The 12591-nt window shown below is 31.0% G+C and overlaps 1 protein-coding gene across 1 annotated transcript in view; it reads right to left on the reverse strand.

Moving 5' to 3' along the window:
- Window positions 1-2180: 2180 nt before the first annotated feature.
- The window catches only part of srpk3 (SRSF protein kinase 3), a 19012-nt gene continuing 8601 nt past the window's right edge, over window positions 2181-12591 (reverse strand). Inside the window, 3 exon segments of the mRNA XM_050064801.1 lie at window positions 2181-3332; window positions 3335-3429; window positions 3556-3625. Coding sequence (XP_049920758.1) covers window positions 3066-3332; window positions 3335-3429; window positions 3556-3625 — 432 coding nt within the window. The 3' untranslated portion in view covers window positions 2181-3065.

Genomic DNA, 12591 nt, shown 5'->3' on the forward strand with positions numbered 1-12591 from the left:
CCAATTTTGGTACCGTGACAACACTAATCTGGAGGGGGTTCATCTGCAAAAACTAATGAAAAACTAAACAACAATATTCGGTATTCAGCCAAGCGTTTAATATTATTCGGCTTCGGCCACAAATTTTCATTTCGGTGCATCCGTAATCCCTACATAATGGTTAGCCTATCCACACAGTAGCCTATTACATGGGGACCTCAGGTGATTTAATTTTGGAGGTCGTCTGTGCTCTTAGTCCCAGTGAGTCGGCCATGTCCAGTCCGCAATTACAACTATACTGTGAAATAGTGAAATAAAAGACAAGCAATTATGTTCAAAACGTACACAGACCCATTATAATTTATTGTTTAGCCCCCCTAACCAAACCGTGACGTCCGTACCGAGGGACTTACCGAACCATGATTTTTTGGTACCTTACACCTCTACTATTTATTGTTCTAAAGATTTTTATCCAAAAGGACTTTTCCTTAGGAAAAGTACCGAAAAGTATCAAAATTCCAATACCAAGATTTTGGTATTGTGACATCACTACAATAGACAGACCTCAAAATGAAATTTTTCTGTATAATTTTTGAGAAGCGTATTATAAGTTTTCAATTTATTCTTTACAACATACTGTGCTATGAATTTATAATTACATTATTTTATATAACTAACTATATTATAATTATGTTTAAGTTTATCAACATACCATACTAAGACTTTTTAATACATTTTGAAGACATGCAATACTTTTTTAGTAGTTAGTAATCAATAATATTATAATTTATGTTTATAATTTATTATGCATACTTTAAATGAACACAGAATGACTTTTAATGATAATTTCTGACATTCTCGACTCTGATTCTTTAATGAAATTTTCATGACATACAATATTGTCTTTTTGATTTAATTTCTACAAAATATTATTAGTATACTATAGTATGACTTTTTATTTTTAAATACCATACCATACTATACAGAAGAAAGAGCAATTAGGAGGGTTGATGAAAAATCCTCTATTGCCCGTCACGTCAGAGATGCTAACCATCCTGTTTCCTCTCTCACCTTCTGTGTTATTCAGCAGATTAAAACACTGCGTAGAGGAGGTGATATGGAACGTCCTCTTCTACAGGCAGAGTGTAAACGGATATTAAAATAAAAAATTTAAGATAAGATAAAAAAATTAACGTGACTTTTTTTCTGAACTTTTTCAATGAAAACGAGAAATACTATACAAAAACCTTTTTAAGGATGATTTTACAAACTATATCATGCTGAGATTCTGCATACAAACTATATCATGACATCTAGTGACACTTTTCTTAATTTTTAAATATACTAATCTATGATTTTTTGTATTGAAATTTACATGTATTTATGTATTTTTTCTGACATACTATACTATGACTTTGATGGAATTTTTTTTTTACAACATACTATAATATGACTTGTTTAAGTTTTTGGCACACTAAGACTTTTTCATGAATAATTTATTTATTTATTTTTTAGATGGTAAAATATGACATTTATACTATGCTATGACTTTTTATAACAGATCTTATAACAATTTTCCATGTACTATACTGGGTTTTTTTTAATGACATTTTTTGACAAAGTATACTATGATTTTATAATTAAATTTTGACTTTTTGATTACATTTTTTTCAACTTTCTACAGCACAACTGCGGTAATGAAACTTTTGACATCCCGTACTGTAATTTTATATAGTGTTTGGCACACTATACTTAAATAGACTTAAATTAAAAATATTTAATTACATTTTATATTGATTTTATAATGACATATATGTATAATTGTATAATTAAAAAAATGATGCTATACTGAGTTTACAAAGAAACTTTTACAACATGCCATACCTTTTTAAACAAAAATTTTTACAACCAATTTTTTTTATTTACTACTTCCTATGCTGTGACTTTGTAATTTTTTTAATGACAAACTATGGTATGACTTTTATTTAAAAAAATTACACTTTTTTTACACATCAATAAAAAGTCATACTATTGTATGACTTTTTATTGATGTTTTTGACATAATACTATGATTTGACATTTTATAAAATTCTTACATAAAACATACTATATTATGACTCTTTAAACAAAACCTATTATACTATGTTTAATAACGCCACAGATAAACTTTCATTCATCTTTATTTTCACTGAAGAGAAAACATGCCACACAAACGGACACATGTAAAAAAAAAAAAAAAAAAAAAAAACTCTTCACATCGGGTGATGTCATTGTGACAGGGAGGAGGGGGCGGGGTCAGGGGTCATTTCAAGGCACTATTTAATATATGAACATAGAAACAGGTGAGAGGTCAGAGTTCACTTTGAGCTACAGAGATCAATACTGTCAATACGATCAATAATGTCATCAGAGTCAGTGAGAGGGTCGGCTGCTGTCAGAAAGCCACAGTGTGCTCGTCTAAACCAAAACTCATCATCATCATCATCATCATCAAGGAGGTTCAGGAGTCTTAGAAGTCTCTGATCAATAATCAATAAGGGACAGGAAGTGAAGCAGGAAGTGATAAACAGTCTGTTAAATAGAAACTCAGCAAAAGTCAACAGAATCTGTAAAAACAGAAAATCTGTAAAAAACAAACAAAAAATCATAGAAACAAACACAGAGAAAGAAACAACAGATCAGCAGAGAAACAAAAATCAGTGAAGATAATTATCAGAAATAAATCAGCAGTTAGGACAGAAACAGTTTCAGAAGAGTTTGGAGGGAAATTACAGCTCGACTGAACCTCTGACTGCTGGGTGCTAAATCCAGACCGACCAACATAACATTTTACAGAGAACACGTATGTGTGAATGTGTCGTACAGACGTGTTTGTGTGGACAGAGTCCTTTGATTATTGATCATCATTAGACAGAGCAGACGGCAGCAGGGCTGTCACTGCGACACGCAAAACTGATCGTACTCAGAAAACCTTCTGATTCAGACAGAATCAGTCGAGATGATAATTTCCAACATGAAGTCAACACAGAGAAATCTAACACTCCTCAACATGATGTGTGTTTCTAAGTGTGTACATCTGTGTGTGTTTATGTGTGCAGCCATGCGTGCTGCAGACACTGCGCTGCTGTCGCTCTGCGGTCAGGCTGCAGCTCCAACATGGTCAACAGGAAGTCACTGAACTGAGCCGCCTGATCCAGCGGCCACTCGTACTTCTCCAACAGCACCTCGAACAGACCCCAGGGCTTCAGGCTGGAGATGTGACGCAGCTCACCTGAGACAGGTACACAGACAGGTGAGACAGGCACAAAGAGAGGGAGAGAAGAGCAGACAAACAGATGGACACACAGCCTGTCTTACCTCTCCTGTTGAAGTACTCTCTCGAGTACCTTCCAGACAAAGCAAAGGGCAGAGGAATCGGTCCGAGCAGCTCGATGACGTGAGCGATGTGATCTGAACACAGAGAACAAACACACACTGAGTTCCTCTCTGATACCCTGCAGCAGTGCGTCTGTGAGGAGCTGTGCTGTCAGACGGCAGTGGTGTGTGTAGTATGCTGTGTGTTATGATGTGTAGTACCTTCGTCTCTGGTGTAGTCTTCTCCTGAATGAGGTTCAAACAGATAATCTCCTGTCGCCAACTCGAACGCCTGAAACATCATTACATCAATAATCAATACAGCAATAATCAATACAGTTTTTACAACATGCTATAGGATTACTGATTTTTTTTTACGTCTTTTATGAAAAATCTGACACACTATACTATGACTTTTTTAGCAGTTTTTTCGACATACTATATTATGACTTTTTAGCAGTTTTTTCGACATACTGTACTATGACTTTTCGACATACTATACTATGACTTTTTTCAGCAGTTTTTTCGACATACTATGACTTTTTTCGACATACTATATTATGACTTTTTAGCAGTTTTTCCGACATACTATACTATGACTTTTCGACATACTATACTATGACTTTTTTTAGCAGTTTTTTCGACATACTATACTATGACTTTTCGACATAATATACTATGACTTTTTTAGCAGTTTTTTCGACACACTATACTATGACTTTTTTCGACATACTATACTATGACTTTTTTCGACATGCTATACTATGACTTTTTTCGACATGTTATACTATGACTTTTTTCGACATGCTATACTATGACTTTTTTAGCAGTTTTTTCGACATACTATACTATGACTTTTTCAACATACTATACTATGACTTTTTTCGACAAACTATACTATGACTTTATAGCAGTTTTTTCGACACACTGACTTTTTTCGACATGCTATACTATGACTTTTTTCGACATACTATACTTTGACTTTTTTAGCAGTTTTTTCGACATACTATAATGTGACTTTTTTCGATATACTATAGTGTGACTTTTTTTAGCAGTTTCGGACATACTATACTGTGACTTTTTCGATATACTATAGTGTGACTTTTTTAGCAGTTTTCGACATACTATACTGTGACTTTTTCGACAACTATACTATTAATTTTTTCGACATACTATACTGTCACTTTTTTAGCAGTTTTCGACATACTATACTATGACTTTTTCAACATACTATACTATTACTTTTTCGACACTACACTATGACTTTTTTCGACATACTATACTATGACTTTTTAGCAGTTTTTTCGACACACTATAGTATGACTTTTTTCGACATACTATAATATGACTTTTTTCAACATACTATACTATGACTTTTTTGTGCAGTTTTTTCGACATACTATGACTTTTCGACATACTATACTATGACTTTTTTCGACATGCTATACTGACTTTTTTCGACCTACTATACTATGACTTTTTTCGACATGCTATACTATGACTTTTTCCGACATACTATACTATGACTTTTTCCCACATACTATACTATGACTTTTTCGACACTATACTATGACTTTTTTCGACATACTATACTGACTTTTTGCGACATACTATACTATGACTTTTTTCGACATACTATACTATGACTTTTTTCGACACACTATACTATGACTTTTTTCGACATACTATACTATGACTTTTTTTCGACATACTATACTATGACTTTTTTTCGACATACTATACTATGACTTTTTTCGACACTATACTATGACTTTTTCGACATACTATATGACTTTTTTCGACACACTATATTATGACTTTTTTTCGACATACTGTACTATGACTTTTTTTTCCGACATACTGTACTATGACTTTTTTTCAACATACTATACTATGACTCTTTTTCGACATACTATAATATGACATTTTTCGACATACTATAATATGACTTTTTTCGACACACTATACTATGACTTTTTCGACATACTATACTATGACTTTTTTTTCACATACTGTACTATGACTTTTTTTCGACATACTGTACTATGACTTTTTTTTCCGACATACTGTACTATGACTTTTTTTCAACATACTATACTATGACTATTTTTCGACATACTGTACTATGACTTTTTCGACATACTATACTATGACTTTTCGACACACTGTACTATGACTTTTTTGACATACTATAATATGACTTTTTTCGACACACTATACTATGACTTTTTTCAACATACTATACTATGACTTTTTTGTGCAGTTTTTTCGACATACTATGACTTTTTCAACATACTATACTATGACTTTTTTCGACATACTATGACATTTTTTGACACACTATACTATGACTTTTTTCGACATGCTATACTATGACTTTTTTCGACCTGCTATACTATGACTTTTTTCGACATGCTATACCATGACTTTTTCCGACATACTATACTATGACTTTTTTCCGACATACTATACTATGACTTTTTTTAATGCGGTTTTTCGACATACTATACTATGACTTTTTTAGCAGTTTTTTCAACATGCTATATTATGACTTTTTTTAGCACTTTTTTCGACATACTATACTATGACTTTTTTGACATACTATACTATGACTTTTTTCGACATAATATATTACGACTTTTTAGCAGTTTTTTTTTCGACATGCTTTACTATGACTTTTCGACATACTACACTATGACTTTTTTAGCAGTTTTTTCGACATGCTATACTATGACTTTTTCCGACATACTATACTATGACTTTTTTCCGACATACTATACTATGACTTTTTTTAATGCGGTTTTTCGACATACTATACTATGACTTTTTTAGCAGTTTTTTCAACATGCTATATTATGACTTTTTTTAGCACTTTTTTCGACATACTATACTATGACTTTTTTGACATACTATACTATGACTTTTTTCGACATAATATATTACGACTTTTTAGCAGTTTTTTTTCGACATGCTATACTATGACTTTTCGACATACTACACTATGACTTTTTTAGCCGTTTTTTCGACATGCTATACTATGACTTTAGAAGTTTTTTTTTTGACATACTATGACTTTTTTAAACATACTATACTGTGACTTTTTTAGCAGTTTCTTCGACACACTATAGTATGACTTTTTTCGACATACTATACTATGACTTTTTAGCAGTTTTTTCAACACACTGACTTTTTTCGACATGTTATACTATTACTTTTTTCGACACACTATAGTATGACTTTTTTCGACATACTATGACTTTTTAGCAGTTTTTTCGACACACTGACTTTTTTCGACATACTATGACTTTTTTCGACATGTTATACTATTACTTTTTTTGACATGCTATACTATGACTTTTTTCGACATACTATACTATGACTTTTTTCGACATGCTATACTATGACTTTTTTCAACATGCTATACTATGACTTTTTTAGTAGTTTTTTCGACATACTATACTATGACTTTTTTGACATACTATACTATGACTTTTTTCGACATACTATACTATGACTTCATAGCAGTTTTTTCGACATGCTATACTATGACTTTTTTTCGACATGGTATACTATGACTTTTTTCGACATACTATACTATGACTTTTTTTTGACATGCTATACTATGACTTTTTTCGACATACTATACGGTGACTTTTTTAGCAGTTTTTTCGACATACTATACTGTGACTTTTTTCGACATACTATACTGTGACTTTTTTAGCAGTTTTCGACATACTATACTATGACTTTTTCGACACACTATACTATGACTTTTTTCAACATACTATACTATGACTTTTTTTCCGACATACTGTACTATGACTTTTTTTCGACATACTGTACTATGACTTTTTTTCAACATACTATACTATGATTCTTTTTCGACATACTGTACTATGACTTTTTTTCGACATACTGTACTATGACTTTTTTTTCCGACATACTGTACTATGACTTTTTTTCAACATACTATACTATGACTTTTTCGACACACTGTACTATGACTTTTTTTCGACATACTGTACTATGACTTTTTTTTCCGACATACTGTACTATGACTTTTTTTCAACATACTATACTATGACTCTTTTTCGACATACTATACCATGACTTTTCGACACACTCTACTATGACTTTTTTGACATACTATACTATGACTTTTTTCGACATACTATAATATGACTTTTTTCAACATACTATACTATGACTTTTTTGTGCAGTTTTTTCGACATACTATACTATGACTTTTTTCGACATACTATAATATGACATTTTTTGACACACTATACTATGGCTTTTTTCGACATACTATACTATGACTTTTTTGTGAAGTTTTTTCGACATACTATGACTTTTTCGACACACTATACTATGACTTTTCGACATACTATACTATGACTTTTTCCGACATACTATACTGTGACTTTTTTAGCAGTTTTTTCGACATACTATAGTATGACTTTTTCGACATACTATAATATGACTTTTTTTGCAGTTTTTTTTCCGACATATTATAATATGGCTTTTTTCGACAAACTACAGTATGACTTTTTATGGAGTTTTTTTCAACATGCCATACTATGACTTTTTATGGAGTTTTTTTCAACATGCTATACTATGACTTTTTATGGAGTTTTTTCAACACACTGCTATGACTTTTTAAGCAGTTTTTATACTATACTATCAGTTTTTTTTACAATGAGATTCTCAGAAAAAAATAACATACTATACTATGACTTCTTTTAAATGAGGACTTCAGAAAAAGAAAACGACATACATTATGACTTTTTAAAATGAAATTGTCAGAAAAAAAATACACAATATACATGACCATGACTTTTTCAATATATTTCTTTCAATCAATCAATCAATCAATTTTATTTATAAAGCCCAATATCACAAATCACAATTTGCCTCACAGGGCTTTACAGCATACGACATCCCTCTGTCCTTATGACCCTCGCAGCGGATAAGGAAAAACTCCCCAAAAAAAAACCTTTAATGGGGGAAAAAAAACGGTAGAAACCTCAGGAAGAGCAACTGAGGAGGGATCCCTCTTCCAGGACGGACAGACGTGCAATAGATGTCGTACAGAACAGATCAGCATAACAAATTAACAGTAATCCACATGACACAATGAGACACAGAGAGAGAGAGAACAACATAGTATACTCGGACCTTCTTCAATTAAGTTCTTAGAAAAATATATGACATACTACCTTGTGACTCTTCTAATGCATTCCTTCAATATACCATACTATGACTTTTTTATGATTTCTTAATGACATGCTATACTATGACTTTTCAATTAATTTTTTCATGACATAATATACTGGGACTTTTATTGTTGTAGTATAGTTGTTGAAGTATTGTTATATATTTGTGTATGAATTGATTGTTGTTCTCTGCGGAACTGTTGCAGGTCTCTCTGACAACTCCCTCAACATACTCATGCGACCCCCTACCATGTCACTCCCACTCTCTCGGTCTCCTCCTTGGCAGCCTGGCAGCAGCACCGAAGTGCTCCACCACCTGCCTCCTTTGTTCTTGTCATGTGTTGTTTTCATTTGCAATAAATTTTATTGAACTAAGAACACTTTGTTGACTCTTCTATGTTGCTGCCTTTAAGCCAGGGCATATCAGGATACTACGATTGAATGAACTGTCAAAATACAATGCTACAACTTTTTTTTAACTATGACTTTTTTCGACATAATACACTACTACTTTTTTGAACATACTATACTATGACTTTTTTAGCAGTTTTTTTCTTGACATGACTTATTTAGTAGGATTTTTCAACATACTATACTATGACTTTTTTTAGCAGTTAATTCAACATACTATACTATGGCTTTTTTAGCAGTGTTTTCGACATACTATACTATGACTTTTTTTATCAGTTTTTTTTTTCAACATACTATACTATGACGTTTAGCAATTTTTTCAACATGCTATACTATGGCTATTTTCGACATACTGTACTATGACTTTTTTAGCAGACATACTATACTATGGCTTCGTTAGCAGTTTTTCGACATACTGTACTATGGCTATTTTCAACATAGTATACTACGGCTATTTTCGCAGTTTTTTTGACATAGTATACTGTGACTGTACAGTTTTGTTTTGTTTTTTTACATACAATACTATGGCTATTTTCGACATACTGAACTATGACTTTTTTTCAGTTTTTCTTTTACATGTTATGCTATGACATTCTTAAGCAGTTTTTTCTACATGCTATACTGTACCTATTTTTGATATACTATACTATGACTTTTTTCAGGTTTTTTTTACATAATATACTATGGCTATTTCCCACATGCCACACTATGAATTTTTTCGCAGTTGTTTTTTTTTATCATACTATACTATGAGTTCTTAAGTAGGATTTTCGACATAATATACTATGGCTTTTTTAGCACTTTTTTCGACTTACTATACTATGACTTCTTTTTGCAGTTTTTTTTAACATATTATATTATGACTTTTTTTAAGTAGTTGTTTCGACATGCTATACTGTGACTTTTTTCGACATACTATACTATGACTTTTTTCGACATACTATACTATGACTTTATAAGCAGTTTGTTCAACATACTATACTATGATTTTTTTCGACATACTATACTATGACTTTATAAGCAGGTTGTTCAACATACTATACTATGATTTTTTTCGACATACTATACTATGACTTTTTAAGCAATTTTTTCAACATACTATACTATGACTTTTTTCGACATACTATAATATGACTTTTTAAGCATTTTTTTTGACAAATTATATTATGACTTTTTTCAGCATACTATACTATGACTTTCTTCGACATACTATACTATGACTTTTTTCAACATACTATGTTATAAACTTTTTTCGACATACTATACTATGACTTTTTTTGACATGCTATACTATGACTTTTTTTTAGCAGTTTTTCGACATACTATACTATGACTTTTTTTGACATGCTATACTATGACTTTTTTTAACAGTTTTTCGACATACTATACTATGACTTTTTAAGCAGTTTTTTGACATACTATGACTTTTTTCGACATACTAGCAGTTTTTTGACATACTATGACTTTTTTCGACATACTACACTGACTTTTTTCGAAATAACATACTATGACTTTTTTCAGCAGTTTTTTCGACATACTACACTATGACTTTTTTCGACATGCTATACTATGACTTTTTTCGACATACTATACTATGACTTTTTAAGCAGTTTTTTCGACATACTATACGATGACTTTTTGAGCAGTTTTTTCTACATACTATACTATGGCTTTTTCGACATACTATACTATGACTTTTTCAGCAGTTTTTTCGACATAGTATACTATGACTTTTTAAGCAGCTTTTTCGACATACTATACTATGACTTTTTTCGACATACTATACTATGACTTTTTAAGCAGTTTTTTAGACAAACTATGACTTTTTTAGCAGTTTTTTTGACATAGTATACTATGACTTTTTCCGACATACTATATTATGACTTTTTTAGCAATTTTTTCGACATAGTCTACTATGACTTTTTAAGCAGTTTTTTTTACATACTATATTATGGCTATTTTGGACATACGATAATATGACTTTTTAAGCAGCTTTTTCGACATACTATACTATGACTTTTTTCGACATACTATACTGTGACTTTTTAAGCAGTTTTTTCGACATACTATGACTTCTTTAGCAGTTTTTTTGACATACTATACTTTGACTTTTTTTCCACATAGTATACTATGACTTTTTAAGCAGTTTTTTTCGACATACTACACTATGACTTTTTTCGACATACTATACTATGACTTTTTTTGACATACTATACTTTGACTTTTTTTCCACATAGTATACTATGACTTTTTAAACAGTTTTTTTCTACATACTACACTATGACTTTTTTCGACATCCTATACTATGACTTTTTAAGCAGTTTTTTCGACATACTATACTATGATTTTTTAAGCAGTTTTTTCGACATACTATACTATGACTTTTTTTGCAGTTTTTTCGTCATACTATACCATGACTTTTTTCCACATACTATAGTATGACTTTTTAAGCAGTTTTTTCGACATACTATGACTTTTTCAGCAGTTTTGTCGACATACTATACTATGACTTTTTACGCAATTTTTTCGACATACTATACTATGACTTTTTTTTGACATACTATACTATGACTTTTTTTTGACATACTATACTATGACTTTTTTTCCACATAGTATACTATGACTTTTTAAAGAGTTTTTTTCTACATACTACACTATGACTTTTTTCGACATACTATACTATGACTTTTTAAGCAGTTTTTTTTCCCGACATACTATACTATGACTTTTTAAGCAGTTTTTTTTCGACATACTATACTATGACTTTTTTCGACATACTATACTATGACTTTTTAAGCAGTTTTTTCGAGATACTATACGATGACTTTTTCGACATAGTATACTATGACTTTTTTAGCAGTTTTTTCGACATAGTATACTATGACTTTTATTGACATACTATATCATGACTTTTTTGGCAGTTTTGTCGACATACTATACTATGACTTTTTTCGACATACTATACTATGACTTTTTTCGACATACTATACTATGACTTTTTACGCAATTTTTTCGACATACTATACTATGACTTTTTTAGCAGTTTTTTCGACATGGTCTACTATGACTTTTTCCGACATACTGTACTATGACTTTATAAGCAGTTTTTTTGAAATAGTATACTATGACTGTTTTTTCCACATACTATACTATGACTTTTTAAGCAGTTTTTCCTACATACTATACTATGGCTATTTTGGACATATGATAATATGACTTTTTAAGCAGTTTTTTCGACATACTATACTATGACTTTTTTAGCAGTTTTTTCGATATGGTCTACTATGACTTTTTCCGACATACTGTACTATGACTTTATAAGCAGTTTTTTCGACATAGTATACTATGACTTTTTTCGACATACTATACTATGACCTTTTTAGCAGTTTTTTCGACATGGTCTACTATGACTTTTTCCGACATACTGTACTATGACTTTATAAGCAGTTTTTTTGACATAGTATACTATGACTTTTTTTCCCACATACTATACTATGACTTTATAAGCAGTTTTTTCTACATACTATACTATGGCTATTTTGGACATACGATAATATCACTTTTTGAGCAGTTTTTTCGACATACCATACTATGACTTTTTTTAGCAGTTTTTTCGACATACTATACTATG

The sequence above is a fragment of the Epinephelus moara genome, chromosome 16 (genome assembly GCF_006386435.1).
Source record: "Epinephelus moara isolate mb chromosome 16, YSFRI_EMoa_1.0, whole genome shotgun sequence".
Classification (NCBI taxonomy): domain Eukaryota; kingdom Metazoa; phylum Chordata; class Actinopteri; order Perciformes; family Serranidae; genus Epinephelus; species Epinephelus moara.